Source organism: Struthio camelus, chromosome 5 (genome assembly GCF_040807025.1).
Source record: "Struthio camelus isolate bStrCam1 chromosome 5, bStrCam1.hap1, whole genome shotgun sequence".
In the NCBI taxonomy this organism is placed as follows: Eukaryota; Metazoa; Chordata; class Aves; order Struthioniformes; family Struthionidae; genus Struthio; species Struthio camelus.
In genome coordinates, this window is record NC_090946.1 from 45,169,177 (window position 1) to 45,195,649 (window position 26,473).

Sequence of the window (26,473 nt, forward strand, 5' to 3'; positions counted from 1 at the left end):
ACTGAATGGAGGAAGAATGTGAAATATCGCTTGGCTTCCAGCTCAGAACACACAAGTTTTGTGAGCGCTTTCATACTGCTCCTCCACTGAAAACACTGGCAACCCATACCAGCCAGGGAATGCACAGAAAAGCAGCCCATCAACTGCTCAACGATCCAGACGCTAGTACCAACTTACGAAACAAAACGATTTGAAAGATAGCTTTGTCAACTGCACTCTCATGACAGCTTATTAGTATACAAATTTCACTTGCACTCTCTACTTTACCCTCCAACATGTTGATGGACTGCTGATGTGACATACTGAAGTGTCAGCTTTCCTTCCCCCTTTCTTCTTAAACTATAAAGCTCAACACAGAACACTTACCTCCACTCTTACCCCCCACCTTCACCAAGACGGTCTGCACTGTACACAAACAGGATGCTGCTCCAAAGTATGCAAAGAAGTTGGCAGGACAGATAAAACTTTTCCCACCTCACCATAAAAAACAAAAACAAAATAAAAACACTCCTACACACCAGATGATAATGGGAGGGTAAAGCTGAGGGGAATAAAGATTTTTGGTGGGTTAATCACCAAAAAAAAAAAATCTTTCCTCTCCTCTTCCCCCAGGCATCACAAAGTGTTTGAACTAGCCCCAAACCCTCTAGTCTTTCTTTTTGAAGCAGTATTGATTATATTTTGGATTTTTTTTTTTTTACCTTCAAAAGAATTTGCAAACAACAACTAACGAATCCTCAAATTTCTCTGAGGCACAAGATCTCTAGAACAGTGTTAGACATATGGAAGCTTATGGAAGCTAAAGCAAAGAGGTTGCATGATTTACCCAAGTTCACAAATCAGAGGTTAGAGAGGATGCCAGATTTTGACTTTCGAAACTTGTGCCAATTCACCAGGCAACACACCCCTCTTACCTACTAGGTAACTGTTCATGGGCCACTTGACGCTACTCAATATGTTCGTGGCAAGACAGCCAAGTATTAATGTTCATTTCTACCCTGTGTTGGAAACTACTCTTTCTCCCAAAATCTCCTTCTTGATTGCTCTCCTTCTGCCACAACTACTTAAAATTCTTTTGAAGCCTGTAGGACTGCTCCCAACTCAACCATTCGTGAAGGCTGCTCAGTGGCCACGACTGACTATTCATTTTGCATAAATCTTAAAGGCCAACAAACCACGAGAAGCACATTTGCCTTCTCTGCTACCCTTGCCTGAAGTAACTGATTCTCAGGAGAACAGCATTATGAAACAATCTATAATCCAAGCATATCATTTAGTTCCAGCATGCAAATACTACAGAATCAAGAACCTGAACAAAGAAATCTCACAACCGGTCTCATCACCTCCATTTCAGGCTCCCAAAGCCTAACAGGGAAAAGTGCAGGAAGCTAAAGTGTCACAAACAAGAGCTGTGCAGGTGAGAGGCTCAAAAGACAGCTCTAGGGAGAACTCACTTTTGCTGGGATAAACAAAGCACAGGTAACAGCAGTGAAAGTCGGCCTGTTCTGTGTGAGTCACAATTCTGTTTGCAGCTCATCTCCAGAGAACAACTGCCCTCCCCCGCAACTTCTAGCAAAGATGACACAATTTCTATGCTATGCTGGAGATGAATGCCAATACACATGCACGTGTGTCTTTTAAGGTATTTTCTGTGACCGAATCAAAATTTCCACTTGATTAAATGGTCCTCAGCTTGCAACACCTTCACCTCAGTAAGTGAACCTGAGCGTGTACCTGCACTGCTATTCTCTCTTGGCTCACCCCTTAACAGCAAATCCCTTGCAGCCACTGGAAACCTGGCTGACAGAGGCCAATAGAAGTTCTACCTGTGTGAATGATCCATCCTCATTGCATTCTGGGATGAAGACTGCTTCCTGGGGCTTCTTTGCCTGTTCCAGTGCTTGAGCTCTCTCTAAGCGACACTTGCTTTGGCCAGCATCTACAAAGAGAGAAGCAAAACATGCTCAGATTGCAAATACCATTTGGCCCCTTCAAAAGCTACCAGATGAACCATGCAGCTAGGAACAAAAAAAATAAACAAATGCAAGGCATCAAGGACTACTACCTGCACATTAAAAAGGCAGCTGCAAGTTAGCGCTGACAATCCCAAGGACAAATGTGAACCCAGGCAATCAAGCTATGAGCTAGTTCAGTGAAGAGCTGGTAAATTTCCTAGGTCATCCAAAGGCTCTGGAGGCTTCCTCCAGCAAGTGCAGGAGCACAAGCTCCATGCAAGTAAAAGGTCTTCCTGGAGGGAGTTATGTTAGTGCTAGGCATTAACAGTTTGAAACCAGATGGTTGGGCATCAGTCCATTAATTGAGGCCCAGAAGTGAAGAATATGGAAGCAGGGATCCCCAACAAAGTTTCTTCCCTGAGGAAGTCTCCCAGTAAGATGCTAAAATAATTAGTCATCCCCTGAACTTCCAGCTTCAGATGTTCAGACAAGGTAGATGTGAGTCTACTCACATCTGAGTAGACAGTCTACTACTGTCTGCGAGTTATCTTTCCTGAAACCCAGCTCCCACGTCTAGCCCAGATGGATATGGCCAGGCATACATTACACTTCCCCATATCAGTTACTCGCTTTGCTGCCAAGGAGAAACATTTGCTTTGTGAGCAGACACTGAAGGGGTTAAGATCTCAGCTCTACATGCATTTCAGATTATGGTAGTGTCTAATATGACCTTAAACCCCTTCCAGGTCCAGCTCACTGTTACAGAGCATAGGCCCAGATAAGCCTCACACTGATTACCTGTAGGTTAAAAGGAGAGTTCTGTTCTGCAGAGATGCAGCGTACACTCAGTGTTTACATTTAAAAACACAGTGCCTTAGAGTACTGATGTTCAGTCTGGAAAGGGCAGAAAAAAAGCAAGCATCTGTTTCTATGGGTTTCTGACACCTGGACTAGCATCCCTCCTCCTTTTCCCATGAACCCACTCCACTGTCTGGAAGATTTTCAGTGCAGAAACTGCAAAATCTGATCACCAGATCCTTCAGCAGCGCCATAAGGAATAACCAAGGTTGAATCCTCATTCTGCAAGGTACTTCATCACATTGGTTAACAAACAGTTCTCTGTCGGATCCCTGAAGATCCCATATTCTGCTTGGGAGGAGTACGATCCCATATCACTTGAACTTCAACAACAGAATCATTAATACTAGCACTGAATTAGAACGCTAACCTCAATTCTGACATCAATTGAATTTGCGCTGCATGGCATGAGAAGTGATTTCCATCTAAGCATAACTAGATGCAGAAACAAACAACAATGCTGTAAAGAGTCAGTTTTGATAGAGATACACACTAAAGCTTTCAAGCTAAGTACTTTACTTATGCAACTGATGACTTAAGAGGCCAAGTTTCAGGTTTGCTAACACTGACTAGGCAGTTTCATTTTAAATGTATCATATTAATGTACCCCCTAAGCAGTATTTCACAGGTTCTCTGAAATTATGTAAATCAATCCTCTTCCTATTTGGAAAAAGTGATTAACAATAGCAACACCACTACTCAGCACAGATGTGGGTCACTTAGGCACTGGGTTACAAAGCTAGAGTGCCTATACCAGTTCTGTCATTAACCCATTGGCCGAGCGACTATGAGTCATTTATCTGACCTCCCGATGGCCTTGTGCCCTTTCTGATTCTACGTCAACCTCATATTTAGATTGCAAGTTGCTTGTGGGGTACACGTTTGCACAATGCCCTTAGCGCATGGGCTTTGATCTCAGACGGGCCTACCATGGGCTCAGTACAAACAGAGAGACTGATACTCACAGAGCAAAAAGACTTTCATGAATTAAACTTGCACTGAATTTAGAGAAGCATTATTTTTCTTCTGATTAAATTAGCGTTGATATAACCTATATGATGGAATTTCTTTTTTTTCCACTTGCATAAGTGACCATACTACCAGAACTTGTTTGCACACCACCACTAATGATGGTTCTGCCAGCAGCACTGTCCATTTGAACACATTCTACTTCTTTCTGATGAGAAGGTAGCACCTAACTATCACCTGCAGATCTCCTGTTCAAGTTTAAGAGTCTAATCTTGCCTGGCATGAGATAGGACATTATTACAAAACCAGGTGGTGTGGCTGCACCTTCTGTTTTACAGCTGTCTGACTTAAACATACGCTTTCAAGTTCTCCTTCACAGGACACAACTAAGAAGCAAAAATCTGCATAGATCATACAGGTCTGCAAGTACAAAAGGAGAGGAAGAAAAGAGCGGCAAATTTCTCACGTGACAATCGAAGCACAGATTCACAAATGAAAATGTGGCTTCTAGTCTTGAGAACACAGGACTGCAGACAAGGACATCTAGCTAAAATTGCATTAATCAGAGGCAATACTTTCTCCTCTCTTCTGAATATAAAGCAGAAGCATAAAGCATTTCCACAGAGTGCCTACTTTAGTGCTGGCACACTCACAACATTCATACACAGACAGCAGTACCTACATGACTGAGGCTGGATGCTTCACCACACAGTTGGTAGGAACTAACATTTTGTAGTATCACTTGCAGCACAGAGATGTTTGGAGTCCAGGCAGAAGGGAGTCTAACTCAGATCTTTGTCCAATTTGTCTAATGAGCATGCAAATATGCACGCCAATCAAGGCCTTACTAGAAGGAGAAGACAATATAAACATCCCATTGCTAGGGTAACATTGTCCCTTCTAGAAATTTTAACTAGCCTTTATAGACTAAGCTTACTACCAGCACTCAGTAGACTGCACTGTAGTGCACTACTGCTATACCACAAAGTTTAAGAGCTCATTTTTCTTGCAACAGACGATCTCTCAATTCAGCCCTTGGCTCAAGTGGTGGTAAGAAATTGTTGCTGAAGTGCAGAGAAGAAACGCAATTATTTTTCCTGTTCCTGAACATTCAGTGCTAATTATTTCTCCCATCCTCCCTCATTGATCTACAAAGGTCATGTCAGGCCTTTTACAGCCTTGATTTGGAACAGCCATCTATACCGCACTGGCTGCAGAGATGTATGCATATTGCTATCTTTTTTGTCTGTAGTTTCACAATTCAGTTCCAGTAAAAACAGTGCCTTTAATATCAACATTTACCAGTTTGTTTTTAAAAAGACTGTCAAATTCCTTCTCCTTCCTGCTCCACAGACTGGTATTTTTATAATGTTTGCATCAACATGTGATTTCAGTGGGATGACTTCACCTTACTATTTTTTGCTTTGTTAATTAGAAAATGTAAAATATTACATAAGTGCCAAGGATTAAAGAGTAGCTGCCAAGAAGCTTACCCCAAATTTAAGATGCATTACAAATTTTACTAAAGTCTGATGCTATGAGGTAGGTTCACATACCCTTTTCTACGTTTTGATTGTTTCATCAAATGTTTCAACACTTTTCCTTCCCTTTTCTTAAAGATGAAATGTTCTCTGAACTAGCAAACAGAAATAGAATGGCATTCATGCATTCCAGTTTCACTGTCCAAACGGAACCTAAATAAGATCTTCTCTCCTCACTTGCATAAGGTGAAAAAAAAATTATAAGATGACTTTTCTGAAGTTCAGTTTTTAAAAATTTGACTTTAAACACCTTGAAGCTTAGGCCAAAGTTATTGCTGCTCAGAAGATTGCCTTTTAAAGAAAATTTCTTGTTCTAAAGTTGGTATCCGGCAACTAGAAAATTGAGTGGTGTTCTCAACACATAAGGTCTAATCTGCAAAATTCAGGTGTACATAATTTTGGATTTTGCCATGAAGTCAGCATGGTTGATCTTCTCTATGAACAGTCACCAAGCTTATTCAAATGAGACCACCATGTCCCTCATAATATACATAGCACACTTATGAATAGGCCCCAGGAATTCCAGCATACTCTCTTCACTAGCTAGTAGCAGTTTGACACCACACAAGACCCAAACTATCCTAAAAATACAAAGTAAAACATCTCCAGGCACCCATATAATGCCAGCAGCAAGCTTATATTATGTAACCACAAAAATTCAGCTATTTAATTTTAATTCTACATTGTTTTTACCAAAAGCTCAAAGGGCAAAAATTGATCCAAACAGCTTTTGAACTATTTATAGTTACATTAGGTAACTGTCTTACATACAGGCCAGAACCCCATCAGGCTTGAAGCAGTCCAGCTACACTGAAGTCAGCGGATTCATATCCATGTACTCCAGCCAATGATCTGTGGCCTTTGCATAAAACAGGCAAAAGCAGAAGCTGAGCAAACTACAAAAATGCGCTTGTCTGTCCCACGGGGCCTGTCGCTCATTCTCCATTCTCCCCTTTGTTTTCCACTTCATTTCTGAGAAGTCCCACACTAGCGATCTCCAACTTGCTTCTTCTCATCCTGACACACTTCGCTCCTTCTTTGATACCCAGATACCATTGCTATTACACAGTTCTAACCAACCTGGAGCATATCTAAAAAACATACTTAAATATTCAAAGTAACTGAGGGCTTCATTTCAGATTTTATTGTCCAATATGCTGCCAATAAGGGACCCATTTTCCTCTCCCTTGACTAAGAACATGAAAGTTCAAAGACAAAACATGCAGACCTAGCAAGTGGACTAAGAAAGAGTGATTTCAACAACTCATCTCCCAACAAGAATAGAAGGTAGAGGAGAAAAATTACCTTCAAACAAACCCATCATTAGTCAGAATGAGACTTTCCCTTCCGGCGCATCAGCCAAATCTTGTGCACTGCCAGGTGTTCCAGAAGCATGGGCTGAAGACTCCTGTTACAATTCCCAGCAGTAACTTACAGATAGGTTCATTCTACATACGTGACTTGTGATCTAAGAACCAGCTCTATAACAGCCGAACTTCAAATCCATCTACTATAAATCTGTTGGGACAACTTTCAGAACACCCCCACCTCCCTTTTTTTAATAGGCCAAGCAAGTTCCTGGAAATCAAACGGTTAACACTGAATTTAAATGTGTTTTAATCCACAGATATCCAATACACTCTTACAATCACGGCATAATTGTGACAGCTTGCCAAGTCTCATTTAACAAGAATTTGTCCCTCATAACTGCAAAGTGCTAAGGCAGAATTCTGTTGTTTAACATAAGATCATAAGGTGTCTGCTGACAAAAGATCCAGGTATGAGTGCTTGGGTGTGTATTTTATGCAACTGGCATAAACTGGGAACGCCATCTGGAACTATACTCTGGAATCTCCTCAGTGAGGCTCCATTTGTCATGGATGCCATAACTTTGATTGTTTTAAGCTACTCCTGACTTTTAACCCTTTGTGAGGTACGGGGGAAGTGTGAGAGGGAGATGTGCAATTCAATGCTGAAACAATTTCTTTGAAAAGTACCTAAGGAAGCTAGAAAGGAGCAAGAGCTAAATAAGAGTTATAGTTCCCAAGGGGCTGGCAAGATTTCATTTTTAAAGGTTCTTCTTGAGAGAGAGCAGAGAGCTAAACTGAATCAAAAGGTTCTGCTTTCACTACACAAACCATTCGGCTTGTCTTGATACAAGTATAGTTTGAGTTATCAGCACATGAAATTGAAAAACTATGGTAGTCTGGGGTACAGAACTATGCCTTGCTGTCCACAGCATGCTTCCTCTTCTCCTTATTTTAATCACCCAACTTTTTTTGTCCCTCAGAGAGGGAAGCACAAGCTAACATTGCTCATTTTACAAAAGTAAGTTACTGGGTTATCTATAACAATTATTGCCGACAGGGCTGGATGGCCCACAGGATCCCTTCCAGTTCTATAGGACATCTCCTGTAGAGTGTCTTTGTCATGCAGAAAAAATGAAGGCTGATCAGCGTGAACCAGGTGCTCTGCTGCCATGGTAGAAGGTGCTTGAACACTGCTGGTGTTATAGCTTCCTTTCGGAGAGTATAAGATAAAGAAAAACCTGGCCAACTACCTCTAGTCACACACACCTGTCTTGCAGCTGTCTGTATTTGCCAAGAACAGTGATCTTTATGCACAGCTAGAGGCCATATTTCTAATGAGACTAGAAAAACATAGCAGCATACTTGGAAGTTATCAGCAAAGTTAAATTTGAATGTGGTAGTTAAAAATATATTCCCATTTCCCAGGAATTAGTTGGAGCATTAGATAGTGGGTTAAGAGTAGGACTTGTTTGTCAAACACCCATAGATTATTAGGTGCTGTACAGTAACACAGGGTAAGAGGAAAGGAGGACGCAAGTGGTTTCAGCTAAACATTTCAGTTGCATTTAAGAAAGCTGAAAGGAAAACATATTTTACCTGTGCTTAAGAAAAAAAGAAAAAAAAAAAAAGCTAGTTACTTCTTTGGAACCCTTTGCAATCATGATATATTACAGCTGTGCAGCTTTGCAGTCAATATCATCTCCACTTCCAGAAGCCGACTCCTTTGCATAGGGCTGTTCCACGTTACAGATCTCATGCTTTAAGTGACTGAAGAGTGCCAGTTCATGTGCCAATATCAGCCATGGAGTTTCTCAGATAAGCCACTGTGCTCAAGTGATGATAGCAAAGACAGAACTCCCACCCTATTGCTTCTTACCGTGATACTCAAAAGTGTGTCAGTGATAGGAATAGTCACACTACTTCTGGGGCTCCTGGGAGCAAGATTCTGGGCTTCCAGTATTCAGAAAGCAGCATGATTCAAAGGCCCTTTCCTATGCTATATGGGAGAAGCTGCCATAGAGCCATCCAGCAGCAGGGAGAAAAATCAAACAAATAAGTTTCCTTCTAGTGAGAAATCATTTAAAAGATGGCAATATTTGAGGTCATGCTTCTATTTCACCTAAACCATAAAGCTCGTTTCTACATGTAAATGGGATCGTCATTTTAGACCAAGCAATTCTGATAAAGATTATTTAATAAAATGCATTTTATAATAGTAAAAATCTTTAAGAAAAAATAAAAACATCAAATTTAAATACATTTATCCTTCCATAAGGATGTTAACCAGTTTCTCCTGTCACTTTAACCAATTGCTAAAAACATCTGCACCATCTGCCCTCTGAGCCAACTGTGCTCTCAGGAAATGCACTCAACTTGATTTTTCACTTAACTGCAGAAGCAAATCATTTGTGTGACAAGAAATCAACATTCCTAAGAAAAGCTGCAACTTCACCTTCAGACTGTGCTGAAGAAAAGCTGAGATGACAAGAAAACAGTATTCTGATTTCTAAACGCAGCTGTAATAGCAGACAGGCAAAAAAAAAAGGCCACGTAAAGACTTGCAAGCATTCTGTCTTCTTAAGTAGCTCAACAGAAAAAGGCTGTCTAGTCCTTTTCCAGACATATGCAGCTTGTGTGCACACACTTTCTTCCCCACTCTGCATTCCTGCTGTTCACAGGTATCTCAGTTAGACAGCGGAGAAAGTAGTGAGGAAGACTTCTTCTTTCAGGATTTGATTTTGCGTTTCCATGCAGCCCACTCCTTTTGATCCATAGACATGGGCCCTTTTTCAGTGATGTCTCTGGCTCCTTGGTCTTTTGCCATTGTAGTTCAGTCAGTTCTTACTCCTGCCATCTAAACCTCAGAGTTAGATACCCTTTCTCACATTAATACACAATTTCAATCAGATTACTCACAGAGCGTGGTACCAAACTCAAGGGTCTGCAAATCCAGTCTGTTATTAGGTAGGACTCCCATTCCTCCCCGCAAGGGCATTTGAAATCCACCTACCTTTGCACCGGCCACGATGCGTCACACTCAGACTCGGTTCCCGGCATTTAGCTCTCTGGTAGTCACACATCGACTCATATGTTCTGCCATCGGAGGCACAGAGGGGCTTGGATTGGGACCTGGAGCAGTGCAGGTTACACTGAGGGTCTCTGTCACGATCACTTATTAAAAACTGAAGGAAGTGAAAAAGGGAGGGAAGGAGACAAAAAAATACTGTTTTCATTTAGTTTCTCAAAATAAAGCACAGTGTATTTTGTTTTTATGACAACAGCAATATGGTCTATAATGCTGTTTAAGCTGACTACCAAAGCTGACTTTGCCTTAAGGGAACTTAAAATGAAACACGTATGTCTTTAAAAAAAATTAAGGGTCTTTGCCATTCCATTTTCTTTAATGGAACGGAAACATTACTCACTCTGCCTCACCTCTGAAAACATAAGATGTGCAAAGCCAAACACAACCCACACGGGAAGGGCAATACTGAGTCACATTAGCCTAGCTTGCCCAGTGCCCTGCCGCAAACAGTATCCGGTACCAGGCACTTTAGTTAGTGGTGCAAGAAACTTACCACTGCGGCTGGAGCAACCCAAAGAACCCATCAAGACTGGCCCTGGTAGCTGAACTACGGATGCAGCTTTATATTCCCAGTTGTCTGTTTTTAAAGCATTCCTTTAATCATCTGTGGATACCACCTGCCTCAGCTTACCTGCATCCCCCCAAAGCCACATTTCATTCCCTCCAGAAAACATCCTTTCGAGCTGACATTTGCATTCCATGCATCCTACAATCCAACATGATGTAAAAAACTCTTTTCTTTTTTAAGTTTTGAATTTGCCATCTTTCTGAATGTCTCCTCTTCCTGAGTATTCAATTCGTATGTGGCTCATTATTTTGTATGCACATACCATGTCCTTTCTTCTCAGTCTCTCTCCAGGCAAACAATCCCAGTCTTTCCATTCTTCCCTCAGAAGATATCCTCCATACCACTATCACTGCTGCTTCCATTTCCTGAAGTAAGCTGGGCTTCTGCCTTATCTTTTGGAAATGGGGCAACCCACACCACACCAGTGAGTCACTGAGTTTTGATAGTCTCCATTTTCTGTCAGCTTATTCCCTGCAAATGCCAGCATCCCATGGTGGCTTATTGCTAAACCCTCAGCTGTACTCTAAGCTGCCCACAGGGTTACCTGGATCTCTTTTCCAAGTTTATGTTCTCTTCCCAGGAACCCTGACTACCAATCCCCCTGCCATAACCACTGGATTAGAGTTTCAGTAGGACATTGTATTAGCAGCCCCTTCCACTTCTCCACTCACTCCCCATTCTATCTTGCTTAGTAGTTAAACAGTCAGGCCTTTAATTACTACCTAAACCCTATCACCTGTTCAAAGGAAGATTTCAGGGGAGTCTTGAAATGCGTCCCATGAGGATTAAGCAAGGAAAAGGAGGGAAGTTAAACCCATCTTATACTTCTCTTAAGCCTCTCTTGAGCCTGAGGGAATCAGTTTCTCTCTAACACACCAGCATCCTAGCTTGCTGCCAGAGCACTTATGAGCTCAGCAGTTTGGAGCCGGCTGGCAAGTGGGCACTGACTGACACCCTGCTTGCATGCACAAAGCCACAGCTCTCCAAGTGTGTTGATAGCTGGATGCCTTACAGGGAAGTGTGAGTCATTGCCATAATCACCTTGGTGTTACAGTTGCCTACAAAGCTGTCTGTTCTATGCTTTGAGGTTAAAGCTGCTGAAAAAACATTGCCTGAGGCCTAGTTTGGGTTGGTTTTTAACCACTCCAAAAACATGCATCCCTGAAATTTGTTTCTTTGACATTAAAAAAAAAAGCTTTATCCCCTTTCTCCCCCAATTAAGTAAGACGAAAAACAATTGAGAAGTTCAATATTTTCATATAAAAACATATTAGCTCTGTATTGCTGGATCTTTTGAGGACTCATGCATTACTAAAAACCCATGACAGCTGGGAAAAGTAAGCAAGGTCTGCACTTGTTTTAGTTTGGGTGGGGCAAACCTTTTTTTCTAAATCTCATCTGTCAGAGACGTGCCAAAATTTGCAACAGCATAGAGATTTTTTTAATGTTTTTGTTCCATTTCTGCAACACTCTCTATAATCTGGCAACACCTGTTTGAAATGGGAAATTGGAAAATTTAAACCTGAAGGCAATTTTAAATGGTTTATAGAGACCTGGACTAGACTGTAAAAACACTGTGAAGCTGGACCCGGTTTTTGCCCAGTTCTTGTCAGGGGTCAGGCTATCATAAGTTTGCTTGGAATTGCTCTAGATACATACAGTAATGTCTTTTTTAGCACCCAAGGTGCAAAGCTCACCAGTGACTGTAAACATATACCAAGAAGCAGCAGCAGACTGAAGATGCTGAAGACTCCTCCCAATGTGTGATGTCAGAGTACCTGACAGACTCACAAGGCTTTTCAATTGTCTATATAAACACACTTTAAAAGCTGATCTGCCTGATAGCACAGTATGGTGTACCTATAGTGATTAAACATTCAGTTAAACATTCTGTTTTAGAAAGAACGGATGCATTTACCATTTATCACAACTTTGAGGGCTTGAGCTACTGGCAGGAAGCTGTTTTTGCAAATTCCTTGTGTCAGAAATTCAGTTCTACATACCAGAGATATCCAGAGGGCCACCTAAAAAGCTAGAATACTGGTGTCCAGCATCAAATCATATTGTGAACTTATTGAATACTCAGCTTGTATCATGCAAACTCACCCAAGCCTTCTGCAGCCTGCACCAAAATACTGACTACAGATGGGACCTTAAGGAGCTGGAAAGCCCTTCTTCCCAGAATGAGAACAGATGAAGGACAGAAAGCCTCTCTCAGGCAGTTGATACTAAAGAGCTAAAACTAAGCCTATGGAACAGCTTTCTTTAGGAGCCTCCTCACAGAGGGATAGGGAGGAACAGCTCGACATTGATTAATTATGAGGGCCTGAGGAAACACGCAGAGCGCCCCAATGCCGTCTGTGAAGTTCTTGCCTACCCAAAGTAAGCCAAGAACCACTTTATAAAAAAAAAAAAAATCAAAGCTTTTTTAGCATTTGTAATTTGGATTACAGTAGTGAGCCCACACAGCATGTTAGGTGCTTTCCAGGCACTGAAGATGCCACACCTGCCTTGCCAAAAAAGTTTATGGTTTACATAGCTGCACAAGATTATGCTTGTTTTGTTCGACTATATTATAATTGTAAAAATGTGCATTAATTTCCAGAAGGATCCAGGATCAGGCCTGTCTAATCAAGGTTCTTTTCATGTGACCAGACAGCGCTGCCAGAAAGACTTGATCTCCTAGAGATATTACTGAAGGGGTTCAAAAACTCTCCCTTGCAGGATACATGTTCCACTGTGGTCCAGAGCCCTCATCTTTGCTTGGCAGTCCTGACAGCTTTCAGACAATAAAATGTTCATTCTTTATCCACTTTCTGGCTGGTAAATGTTCACGCTACAGAAGCGATCATCAACACAGATCATCCTCAGATATTTAACATACCAGCTATCTTAAACGTCCATCTGCTCCTGCCCAGCACAGAAAGTTCTCTTGCTGGCAGTTTGCCTCTCCAAGAGTGCAACAACTGTTCTTCTTTGCTAGTAGCCTCAGCAATGTAAAAAGTAAATATGCTAGATAAATGCTGAACTATACTCCTGCTCATCTGGGGAAAGAAACAAGTCAGAGAGAGATAAGAGCAATGGAATCCATCATAGTAACAGCTAGGACTACAATTCAAGACTTACTTGTTCCTAGTTACCTATTCCAATCTCTAGCAAGCAGGCACCCCTTTTCCAAGCAGAAGCATGACCCTGTTCTGAAAGAGCACCTCAGTGGCTGCAGGAGTCACTGCTGGCCCAGGCAGACAGCTGTGAGTGATGTGCACAGGGTGCCCTGAAGCCTGGCTACTGACCTTCACCAAACACAGCCAAGGCGGTAATATGATTCTCTTGTCCCTTTAGCACTAGGTGGAAGAGGAACATGAGAAAGTATTTTGCTTTTAACAGAGAATGTCCCACCATGATGACCCTCGAAGCTAGAATCAAAGCTTGACGTCCTAAGAGCCTCAGGACTCACACACAGACTGTGCGAACAACAAAATCAACATTTGTGGAGATGTGCTTGGTGCTGTACAAACAAATACACAACATGACGGTTCTGGACTCAGGGGAAAAGTAACCTTGTAAGCATGTGGGTAGCAGCAGTGGGTATCCAAGCTTCATCTAGAAAGAAAACAGAAATCATTTTCTTAGCTCTGAGATTTCTTAAGTCTCTTCTTGATATCTGTGTTCTCATTTCCCTCAAAATAGACTGCATCTATAACAATGGGACTGGAAATGGTGTCATTCGCTTATCAGTCCTTTTCTCTTCTTTACTCCCCAAAGGAGAAGAACTGTTAAAGCAGAATAATTAAAACAAATATCCACAAAAACTGTTACAAAAACACCAGAACCAATTGTTCAGAGAAATGTTAAAATGGACCAGATTGCAAATGGTATCTGTTGAACAGAGACTGCACACAAGTATTAGAGGATATTTATATTACAGTAGAATTTGCATTATAGTGGAAGGTATATTAAGGCACCCCGCACAGCTCCTACATCAATCAAAGTACCCTTGCCCTAAAGAGTGTCCAGTCTAATGCAGCTCTCAGAGCATCCGTTCATGTCAAACTCTGTATCTGTTTGAGGACATAAGCCCCTCCTTTAGTAAATACATTTGCACAGGTGCTTGCAGTACCCACTTCCCAACTACTTTTTGCTTCTTCAGACTTGAAAAGAAAACGGAAAGATAAGAGGTCAGAATAAAGTTAACTTTGCCAACAAAGCATATCTGTTCTTTTTCTCCACACCTCAACACCACTGCTGACAAACAACAAACACTGATTAAAGGGTTTCTAATGCCTGTGAGGGAAAGCAGACTCCCTGCAGCTGCACAGCAGCTGGGAACACTTGTGCTATTTAGCAGAGAAAGGTCTGACCCCACAAGTGAAAATGAGCTTGGTGGTCATTCATTCTATTCACCATCTGGGTACATTATAGGCACAACAGAACAGCACAGCCCTTTGTGACGGGGGTAACAAGAAATAGCCAAGACACTGCAGTTCCAGAGCAAAGTGCATTGGCAAAACTTCAGCGGAAAGAGGGAGTGAGGGATGCTAGTGACATGAATGTGAGAAATTGGAAGAAGTCTATTAAGAAACAAAACTAAAAGACAGGGGTCCACTGAAGATCAAAACAGGGGTGCCTCAGCTATTTTACAGCTTCACTTTGGATTAGTAGCACAGGCTGCTGCCTAACAAAACCAAGGAGAGAGGGAACAGCATGCACAATGCCCCATTCTAATTTATAACAGACTTTGAATTCAAAGACCCTTAGAATATGTCTTTTAAAAAGTGATGAATCTAGGTATGAACAAACCTAGACATTGCACAGTCTGCCCACTCACTTGTCTAAGCACTAGCTTGAGTATAAATATTCTCCCTAGGAAAGCAGTACCATTTTATAAATTAGAAGAGACTATAAACTTCTGGATGTTTTCATTGTTGCTGGAAAGTAACATTTCATCTTTCCTAGCTTTAATTTTACTGACTTCCGCCTTGCTTTCAGGCTCCAAACTGGGGCAACCAGTCACGCTGGAGGTTCCAGGTTCCCTGCAAGACAGCTGGAGCTGAGTCCCAGTTTTAATCATGGCTAGACTCATAGCCCCATAGCAGGGAACCTACAAAGCCCAAGAACTTCAGCTTCGGCAATGGGTTTGGGACTGCAGCAAAGTTTCCTGCCATGGAACCAGAAGCCTAGCAGTCCTCAGAAGTGTCAAAGGTACTGCTTGTAGCTAGAGACCTGAAATGCTAGGCTTCTGTAAATGCGGAAAGTCATCCGAAAACCTTAGAAACTCTGGCAGACATAGGCCCATTAGGGCTTGCAGTCTCACACATGCTAGATGAATATCAGCCAGCCAGAACCATTCCCACCCCCAATGGTTGACCAGGGTCTCCGGCCTCAGTCCCAAAGGTGCCCACGCAGCTGCAGAATGCACTTAGGGGGGAAAAATATATATACAAAAAACAAAGCAAAACACTCACACTCATGATTTCAGAACTAGCTTTCTAGGAAGCATGTTGGGGGGGGTGATTTTTTTTTCCAATATCCCTTTTTGGAAACTTTCCTAAGTTTATATTTCATTCACACCTGGACAGGAAACAGTTTTAAAGTGAAGTTTCTCACAGGCCTGCATCTTAGCTAGTTCCAGTCCTTGCGTAGGTGTTCTCTAGCATCCTACAGTTTTATAGCTAGACTTAAGGTTTTCCCAACAAATTTTAGAAGAGCTCCTCTCTGTCCCCAGGTGGGACTGTCCTGTGGAAAGGACATTGCAATACTTTTATTCCTTGAGTCATGACACCTGCAAAGCAAAGACTCTTGCTTAAGTTAAAGCACCACTTAAGTTTCAACCCCAGGGCCCCAGCTGTGCAAACAGAATGGGTTCAAAACATACAGCCTGCACTTGAGGATGGAGGAGGCTGGGCAAACATAGGGGATCATACCACAAAGCAAGCAAGTCATATTTATGTATTTTCATGAGTTCAATTCAAGACAAGTTTCTCCCCTTACAGGCTAGAAACCGTATTTTTCTATGGCGATTCTCCCCCTGCTGCCATTCTCCCTCAATCTTAGCATTATATAAGCCATTATATAAGCCATTCCAAGGGAGGGCTCATCTCAACTCATCTGCTAGCTGACTTCTACCTACAAAGTAATTTGTGTTTTCCCTCATAAACTGATCCCCAAACACGATGGAGAAGCAGTACTCTGAATTCAGAAGACGAAGTACTAGATCCAATGAAGTTGCCCAAGGACCTATTTGAAGAGCCCACCTGAGCTAACAAACGGTTCAGGAAAAGTTCTTAGAATTTGACCTAGTCTCAGAGAAGCTCTGCTGGTTTTCCTCAGAACAAGGAAAAGCCACTACAGTGAGTGAGTGAGCCTATGAAATGGTATCACTACTGCTTTTAGGACGCAAGTTTATGCAACAGGTACAACTGTTTGGCATTTTTTCCTTCTCACAAGTCAACTACAATTAAACTCTGAGAAATCAAGCATTAAACGTTCCTTTATTTTTTTAAAAACAATCCCTTCTTCTTACACAGATTTTTTTTATTCTTCTTGCCAATACCACCTTTATAAAAGTTACTTCAAGTTTATAACATACAGCTTGTCTAAGCGTCATATGCACTGTACCACAGATCAGTATGCTGATCAACTGAACCGTGGAAGAAACCAAAGCTTTAAACGTAGAGTAGAAGTCTCAGCTTAAGTCGTATTTCTAACAAATCTTGTAAACTGTTCTAGTAAGTTTGGCAATATTGAGGTAGAGACTGATTTAATTCCCTTGAAATAACATTACTTCAGCTTCTGTCAAAGCTGATTTTCCTAGTCAAAAGATTATTTTTGCAGCCAAGATGACATGTAAGCCTAGAACAAATTTGAGATTCAATTTAGTTTGTCAAACACACTGACAAGAGAAGGCATGTTTAACTTGGACTATTTCTTCTCATTAGCTTTGCTACTATACATGTTGAACCAGATAGAAAATCCAGATGTTCGCATTGTCAGGCGGTGAATTCCTTGTCCCAAAGGAAACCACAGCAAAACTTCCATTGCCATAAAGGTGGAATCTCATCTCTAAGAAGCTGTATTGTTTAATAACCTGATTCAGTCTTTCTGGTTTACAGAGTCCCCTGCTTATTCAGCAGAACTCAAAACAGAAGAGTTCAAAATATTATCCTGTATAACTAATGCCAAATTAGTCTCCTCTGGGTAACCGTATTCTTCACCTCAGTTTTTCATAACTATGGTTGAGGCTGTTCTTTTCTTCTAGAAATGTAGAGGGATCACACTTCATGCTCTCAGTAGAAGGTGAAGAATCAGCTATCCCACTATAATGGGATATATTGTCTCTCAAGTAAGTTCAAGAAAACAGCAGGGTTGCAGTATTATCAGGTATATACTTTAACAAAGGCAAATATCTCCGCAAGATTTCTGGGAAAAAGTGTTCCCTGTCTCTACAAAAAGGTTCTCATGTTCATGAGTGCTTTAAACCATTGCATATACTCTTCACAATCGGGAGCAAATCCTCTTGCCCTGACTCCCTTGAAATATGGTAGAGATTTAAGTACCTGCTTTCTCATCTTTCACTGTATGCCAAATCCAGGCTTTGCAGAGTTATGCACACTCACATGCAAAGTTTAGCCACTTATAAAAAGTGGCTATAAAAGAAACACTTTCCTGGGCCCCTTTCCCCACTAATGCTAACCCTAGCATTGGCTATGAGGTCAGCCTCTGTAAGCCTCTTCCACATTTGTAAGGGTTTGGAGTATTGCAGACAGAATGGGCAAGTTGAGGGGCCCTCATTTCTAGGCTCCTAAAGTGATAGGAGACAGGAATTCACTTACTTAGATCCAGCTGTGTGATCTACCATCATCCTCCCCTCCACCTATACTTATTTCCTATCCCAGGTCCCACAAGTTCTAGTGGATTTACTACTTTTGCTCAAGAGCAAGTGTAAGACCCTTCCCTGACTTTACCTCACAGCTATTAATGGGAGGTTGCCAGTATTACACCAATAATTTTTACCATGCTGTACAGAATAACATGACACCTCTTTCTTCTTTCAAAGGACAGAAGAGTCTTTATTCAAAATAAAGTTCTTACATGACTTTGTTATGCAATATGAGGCTACATGTTGACTGCAAGCATTTCTGATTACAAATCTAGTTAAAGCATTCTTCAGAGAAAGGCCTGTTTGATGAAGTACAAGTTCTCAGTTAAGTTTCCATTTTCCAGCCTACCTGAAGAAAGGCAGTAGCCTGATAGCTGTAAGAGGCTTCCACTTAAATGCAAATGCCCTTTAAAAAAGAAAAAAAAAAAAAAGGGCCTTATCACCTAACATTAACAAGAGCCACTTCTAAGCACCTTCTCAGGCTGTCTTTCTTTTATAAGCCTCAAAGTACTTTGCTCTTCCCTTCCATGAAATATTTTTGCTGCAGAGCAGGGCACCTATTCTAATCGAAGCCTCTAGGACAGCTGAAAAGTTTTTTTAAACATCCAACTGGCAAAAAGCTAAAAACCACTCTTCCTACTCTCCTCATCTGCTTCTTCTGATAAAAGGCAAACAAGCCTTCTGTACATGCCAGAGACTGCCCAGAGAATAAGAGTGCCCACTGTAGAAAGTGAATATTAAGCCTTGCCAAAGACTTTCACTACTTTGAAAGCCCTCAAACACTGTTTGTGATGTAAGTACTGTTGATTCCTTTAGCATGTGTACAAGGCACTTGAGTGCAGTTGTATATGTCTTGCTACGTGTGCTTAAGTCAAGCCAGGTACTCTCTAGCCTCTCCCCATGGTCCAGGGTACCACTTCAGTTACTGGCCACAGGTACTACATGCTATTACTGTAAACAAGGCAGATATATGAAGATGACTACTATCTCTGATAGCCCTCTGCTGCCAGCAAATAATCACACAAGGAGAGGTAAGGATTAAACAGGTAACTTGCAACCATGGTTAAGGGGCCAAATTGTCTTCACAGTTGAGCTCCAATAGAAATATAGCTAAGGGGCACTCCTGCCTATATAGAGCCCAAATATTTTGAACTTGTAGAAAATGCCACCCATTAAAACTCTATAGCCTTAGAAATTCAGTCCTTCTTAAATCAATTCTTCTGAAAAGCTGAAAGGGGCATTCAAATCGAAGCTGGCACCTAGCCTTCATTATGGTTGTTGCTGATGCTGCCAACAGCAGAACCAAGAAATAGATATTAGAAATAACTGAGCTCATTACTTCAAAACCAAATAAGGGCTGGCTGCCCATCAGCAGAGGTATGCTAACAGAATGCCAAGACTGAAATTCCATTGCACAGAAGGGATATTTAAAAAGGAGGGTACTATGAACATTAAAGAGTTCACCTTTCTTAACTATAAGCTTACTCCCATATGATCCTTAACCAAAGATAACTCTGGGTGGAAGATGGCTGCTCAAAGTAGCAGGGTGTTCTCCGCATTTATTTTACTTCAAACATACTATCAACACTTGACTTTCTTAAAGCTTCTGAAGATCTATGACTACTTCAATCTGGGGGACACTAACCATCTTGACATATCTCCTTCTATGAAAGTCTACCCTGGCATTTCCAGAGCGCTATTCAGAGTTGGGTTCTCACCTATCAGCCACACAGATTAACAAAGGGAGTTGCCCTCATTTACACAGTTATTCCCCTGAAATGTCAAAACCAGTGAAACTGAACAGAAAGGCAGGAGGTTCACCTTGTTCTTGCAAAATATCACGTTCCCATGTTAAACAGGGAGCAAGCTGATCTGGCCAGTACTGTGATAACAGCAGATTTCACATTTAAGGCGAGCCTTATTCCAGCGTTCTTAGCCTCTAAGATCTTAGGAAAAAGGTTAAGAAAAAAAGCTGGTTTTCTGTCTTATCACCCCTGGACTTTTACCCTGCAGATTAAGAGGCAACAATAAACATGTCTCATTAGCAAAAGTATTAACTGCTCAGTTAATAGCTCTGAACTCCTCTTCCCTCCTCCTATGAAATACTGCAGCCATGATGTCCATAGTCCAATCACACACAGAGGTATTGGACACTACAGTTACCCATGTCTAATTTGCAGATAGGTGGTTTCAGAGACTCAGGTTTCTTAGAAGTCAAATGACAGTCAGAAACATGCCTTTTAGAAGTCTTAGCTCTTGCTTCTGCAAGCAAGGCAGAGATGCTTCAGAATCATACTCCAGTAGATTGATTTTCAGCAAAGATCGCAGGCTTGGCTTCTTAACACCCATTGCTTCCTATTCCAAACCCACCTCAGTGGATTCCGCAGTGACCCAAAAGATGCTTTTTTGTCTAAGGAAAGGTTTAAGTACAGAATGAAAAGACAGCTTTGCTAACCAAGGAAAGAAAGAAGCCAGCCAGGAATTCAGAACAAGGAAAGAACTGGGAAAGCACATGCAAAACAGAAATGAAGCTCCTGTCAAAAGTCAGAAAAAGCAAACTTCAAGTCCAAAAGAGAGAGTCTTTGCTTTATTATTTTGTTCTGCAGTTGTTTGCATTGTATCTTAATGCATTTACAGTATTTCTCCTCTTTCCACTTAACACTTATGCCAAATGCTTCCTTCAGTTTCATAGAGGTAGCAACCTGCAGAGTTCAGCCCTTTCAATTAAGGGCTGGATAATGCTTCTTTGGACTGTCGGGCAGTCAAAGCTTTCTTCTGGGACAGCACAGGCAGTAGCAAAGAGATTTCCCCACAATTGAAACTTTTGTACCCCAGCTGCAAGAACCTGCTGTGTGCAGAAGGCTCAAGATAGGATCTTAGTTTTGCCAGTATGAAGCCTTAACTATTTGCTCCCCATCCCCACCTCAAAAAACAAGTCACTTATTAGTAATGATCTAAACCAAAAGCTTTCCATGAGACATGATGCATGTACTGGCTGCCTCAAGAGTAGCCAGAGCGACATAGAGACAGTTCTAAGATCAAATGCTTGCATTAGGCAAGAATGAAGGATCCTTGTTAGCTACTCCAAGGCAAGCTTGAATTCCGTCATCTGTTCTCAGCAACAGACAACATTCAGGAGAGCGTTACTGTATACACTGAAGTGTAAACACATTTTTTCCATTTCTGCAGACAGGATTCCTTTAGTTACTTGCATCTCTTCAAACTTGCTGTAGTAACATAGCTGCTGATCACCAAACTTCAAAGGGAGGGGTGTCAAGAGTTATTACACCTACAGCAGTGCTGTTTACTGCAGATTCATACTAGGCAACACCACTTCAAACTTCTTGAAGCTAGAAAACCTTGCACGCTAACAACTTCCTAGAGTTCCCCTGTGCTTCAATGGTTTGGGAGTAAGATTTTCATCTTATCACTATCTGCTGACTATTACTATTACATTAACATGACTTTCTTTCAGAAGTCAAGAGTATTTTCAGTACTGAAGTGACAGGCACGTTTGTATGCTGTTCTTGGCAGAACCTGTCCTGGGAAGATGCTATGAGGAACATCACTGACCTGTCAGGGTCACTGCTATAAGACTCCAGGTCTTTATATATGGAAGGGAAGCGCAAGAGGTGCCTTCAAAAGAAGAAATGCTTAAAGATACCTTGATGCTGCCCCATATCTTTGGTATGAGTTTCCCCAGTAAGATACAGAATTCCTTTCCCATTATGTTGCTTTCCATCCCCCTCACCCCACCATGTTACACATACACTTAATGCCTGCATCCCAGCTGAAAGACTATTAATGTGACTGATCTCTATATGGGCTGTTCACTCTCAGGTTGAGAGCTTTTTCACAATATTTTGTATTATAGAACTGTTTATTCTACCATCTGTTTACTTTCAGCTTCCAGGAGAGGCTGAGGCTGAACTATTTTTCAACTTCTGGTGAGGAGCTGCTGGAGGCTCATGCTGATTCCTTGTTGCTAGAAACAGACAGTAGTTTTCCTATTCTCTGTGGAATTAAGCTTTAGAGCATTTCTAGCTCTACAGTATCTCACCTTAAATACACAAGTTAGGTTTACCTTCATTGTCACCAAAAGCCTGGTAGTTGCAAGCTCTAAGCCTCTGCGGTTTCTCCATACATTAGCTGTCCTGTCCAGGTTTGTTCACTCTCTTCATGTTATTAGCTACCTCTAGCCCAAATTCACATAAAAATCTCAGGTTAGCTTTCCTCCATTTGCACTTACTGGGGTTCTGGAAGTGCTCAGCTAACTTAGTGCTGCTGCTTGTATTCATGTCTCCAGTGGCAGCTAAAAAAAAAGAAATCTAATATACATATTGGTCTGTTTTTGCAGTCTGCCTCACAGAAGGCAGCAGAGCATCAGTTTGTTAATATAAGCAAATACAAGACCTTTGCACAATAAGTCTTTGACACAGATAATTGGCAAGATTATTGCACTCATCTTCCTTTTCAGGGCATGTTATTGAGAAAGCTGTGGCAAAACAGCTGTGGCTTTATCTGGATTCTTCAGATTTTCTGGATCTCTTTCAGTCTGGTCTAAGACCTGGCCTCAGTACAAACATATCCTCAAGTCTCACTGGTCAGATTTCTCACAGTGGACAAAGACCAAACATACATTTTTAGTTGACAGACTTAAAGCAGTCTTTGATACTAGCTCCCAAGTACATTTTTTGTGGCTTCTTCAAATTATGAGAAGCAAGCAGTGCCCATATCACCACAGATGGAAGGGTGCAGTCTTCATCTTCTGCACAGGGTTAAGCGGTTGCCATTCTTAACACCTTCTACAGTGTAAAAAACTGTTGGGTCTGATTTCTGAGCACTTAGTCAAGGTAGTTTTTCTCCAAGAGTATCACCCACTCTTCCAGCAGCCTGAACTAAGGCCTATATGAAGATGAGCCTAGAAAGAATAAAACGGCACCAGCAGGAAGATTAGACAAACAGGGCTTGCTTTTCACTGAGCAGCACAACAGAAGAGTAGGCTGCTTACCTTCAAGTGGCATACTTTCACATAAGCAGTATAGCAGGCAAGCTGATATGTGGGCAGGGAACATGCACCATGAAGTATCAGTAAGCACTTCTCCCCCATCTGCCATAGCCAGCCATGGAGGAATTACAGTATGGTTTTCTCCCCACCTAAACAAGAGGCAAGATACAGCAAATCATGCTTCCCTCATCCTGCTCAAACACAGTCTCAGAACTCTTTCAATACTTGGTACAGCTACGAAGTGCTGCAGCACTTTGTAGACACCAGCACTGTTAAAAATCTAGAGAGCAACAATGAAGGCCTAGGCTGAGGTCATTTTCCCCCCCCCCCCGCCCGTTCCCACACACTCCCAGTCCCCCCCCCCCCCCCCAAATAAGAGCTCAGTACTCCTGAACCAGTGACAAAATAAGCATGAAAGTCAGAAGCAGTGAGGGCCATGGCCTCTCAGTCAGCTTCTACTGTAGAATGCGCTTTTCCTCAACCAGACCACCATTCCCCCCATCCCCCAAGTTCAGCAACCTCTTCAAGCTGGAGAGGAGGCACCACAGACACTGTCTCTGACATTGAGAAGTCCTAGTTTCACCAAAAACAAAAAACCCCCAAACCCACACCTCGAAGTGTTGAATCACAGATCATCCCACTGCTGATGGGCTTTTAGTCCATATCTGGCAAGAGTAACTGGATGGACAAGCAAGTTTAAGAGAAATCAAACCATGCAAACAGGAAGAGAGGAGTTATAAAAATAATTATGTTGCTTGATAGGATTCCAGGCAGATGCTGAGTGGGTTTAGGTTACCTGAGACCAAATATAAAATCTGTTTAAGAAAGTGGGCTGGAAAATGCATTAAAAATAGATTTGTAGATTCACCAGAAATGGCTCTGTACCTGGCCTAGCTGTAAGTATTTTACTTACCCTTGAAAATTAAGAATTTGGTTACCTATAAAGATTCTACTTTGATTCTCTTTGAATCAGTTTATTCTTGTCCATCCTGATTTTGTCCAACTCTTGCCATGACTAGCTACTCCACATGGTTCTCCACTCAAATCTTCTATTCACACACTCCCAGTTCCTCCCATTTGCTTGCTCTCACTCTTTGCCTTTGCTCCCTTTCAAATTCCAGTCCTCTTACGATTCATGGAGGTCCAACACATTTAACCACCTCTTTTCCAATACCTATTTGGAAAATACAAAAGCCTTTGAGAAAGTGAAAGGTAGAATAATTCTCTGCTCCTCCCAGCTGAACAGCTTTGCCAGCTCTGGAGCACAGAAAGACTCCTATAATCATTTTTGAAGATTTTGGAATTTCTTTAGGAGATATATTAGCATTTTACAGATACAGATGTCACCAGCTCATGCACTACCTCCCAGGCTTACTTACATGCTAGCCTGCTAGTTCATTCTCAGTCCCCCATAGTTCATTCTCAGTCCCCCATATTCTCAACTTGCCTGGCTCCCTACACTTCTTCCTCTCATCCAGTACTAGTTACAAACCTATGCAGGCTGACTAGCCAGTTGCTCATTTAGAATTCAAGTAGGGAAGAAGTTAACTAGACTCAAAAACCCTCATTGCATTCAATAATCCAGCTCCATTGCTGGACAGTTAACCCAATCTTCTTTTACAGATTATAGCTCAAGTACCAGCAGACTCACAGAATCACAGAATCATTTAGGTTGGATGGGACCTCTGGAGATCATCTCGTCCAACCTCCCTGCTCAAGCAGGGTCACCTAGAGCATATTGCCCAGGATCACATCCAGACGGCTTTTGAATATCTCCAGGGAAGGAGACTCCACCACCTCTCTGGGCAACCTGTTCCAATGCTCTGTCACCCTCACAGTGAAGAAGTTTTTTCTCATGTTCAGATGGAACTTCCTGTGGTTCAGGTTGTGCTCGTTGCCTCTTGTCCTGTTGCTGGGTACCACGGAGAAGAGACTGGCCTCATCCTCTTGACACTCCCCCTTCAGATACTTGTACACATTTATGAGATCGCCTCTCAATCTTCTCTTCTCCAGGCTGAACAGGCCCAGCTCTTGCAGTCTTTCTTCATAGGAGAGGTGCTCCAGCCCTCTAATTATCTTGGTAGCCCTCCGCTGGACTCTCTCCAGGAGTGCCATGTCTCTCTTGTACTGGGGAGCCCAGAACTGGACACAGTACTCCAGGTGAGGCCTCACCAGGGCTGAGTAGAGGGGCAGGATCACCTCCCTCGACCTGCTGGCAACACTCTGCCTAATGCACCCCAGGATACCATTGGCCTTCTTGGCTCCTTTGTTTTTACAGGACTTCTGAACACAGATCAAAGTCAGTCAGTTTAACGCTGTCCTGTTTTGATCCATCAAGCCAGATGACAAATTGTAAGTCTCAAAAACAGATGAAACTCCCATTACTTTTCAGTGATGTGGCAAGATAAGTGCTGTTTTGTTTCGTATTGCTAACAAGGCCCTGGATATCACCCAGCTGTCAACCACTTGCCTGGGAGATAGTAGCTCAGTTTCTTGCTGAGATCTTTGGGAAGCACCACACAATACAGTTACATTTGCATATTAAGACCGCACCAAGAGAACATTAGCTTTACCTAAATAGAAGAGAGTGGGGGAAAAAAACAAGCAAAAAGTTATTCTGAAGAAAGTGAAATAACTGAAAAAAGTGAGTTGCCCTGCAAAGAATCCATCTCTAGAATCAGCTACCTTCCCCTTACCTACCCAGAGCCTGCTAAGAGTACAGCTATGTTAGGACTCACACAGCACTAGGCAACGCTGCAGTTCCCAAGTCTAGCTGTGAAGTCTCTGCCAAGGAGCTTCCTTCCTTCCTCTCTTCCCTCCCCCCTACCAGTCCCTAGAATTTCTTCATTTGTAAGCAAAGCCCAACACAACCTTCTCAGAGAAGTTCGGAGGGTTATTTAGTCATCATTAATCCCTACGTAAAAGGGAGGGAAAAATGTCAATAGGTAAAGCCAGAGCCAGATTTTGAACACCTGTGAGCAGAGTTTAAGGGAGGGAAGGTCTAGAGTTTGCACGCAAAGAGGCTGACAGCAATATTTGGCTCCAAGAGGTAGATTTATATCCCTTATTTCATCATTCTCCATGTTCATAAACAGACTTTGATTCTGTTGAAGAGTATGAGGACTACCTATCTTTTAGACCTCTCCAGCTGAGCACTGGTCTCAGTCAAGTCACTTAATCCTCTAAATTGGATTAATCCCAGGTTTGCTGACTGCAAACAGACTTGAACTTACACAAGAAAGCCTTGGAACAGAAGCTGTATATCCTTCAGTATAGAAAGAAGTTTCTTTAGAAGTGTCA

The 26,473-nt window shown here is 41.9% G+C and overlaps 1 protein-coding gene across 12 annotated transcripts in view; it reads right to left on the minus strand.

Moving 5' to 3' along the window:
• SMOC1 (SPARC related modular calcium binding 1) overlaps window positions 1–26,473 on the minus strand; it is a 136,762-nt gene that overhangs the window by 82,861 nt on the left and 27,428 nt on the right. For all 12 annotated transcript variants that reach the window (XM_068946155.1, XM_068946153.1, XM_068946152.1 and 9 more), the window contains exons 2-3: window positions 9,644–9,815; window positions 1,827–1,939 (exon numbers count right to left, since the gene is read on the minus strand). In XM_068946155.1, the coding sequence (XP_068802256.1) occupies window positions 1,827–1,939; window positions 9,644–9,815 (285 nt within the window). The remainder of the gene's footprint in view (window positions 1–1,826; window positions 1,940–9,643; window positions 9,816–26,473) is intronic.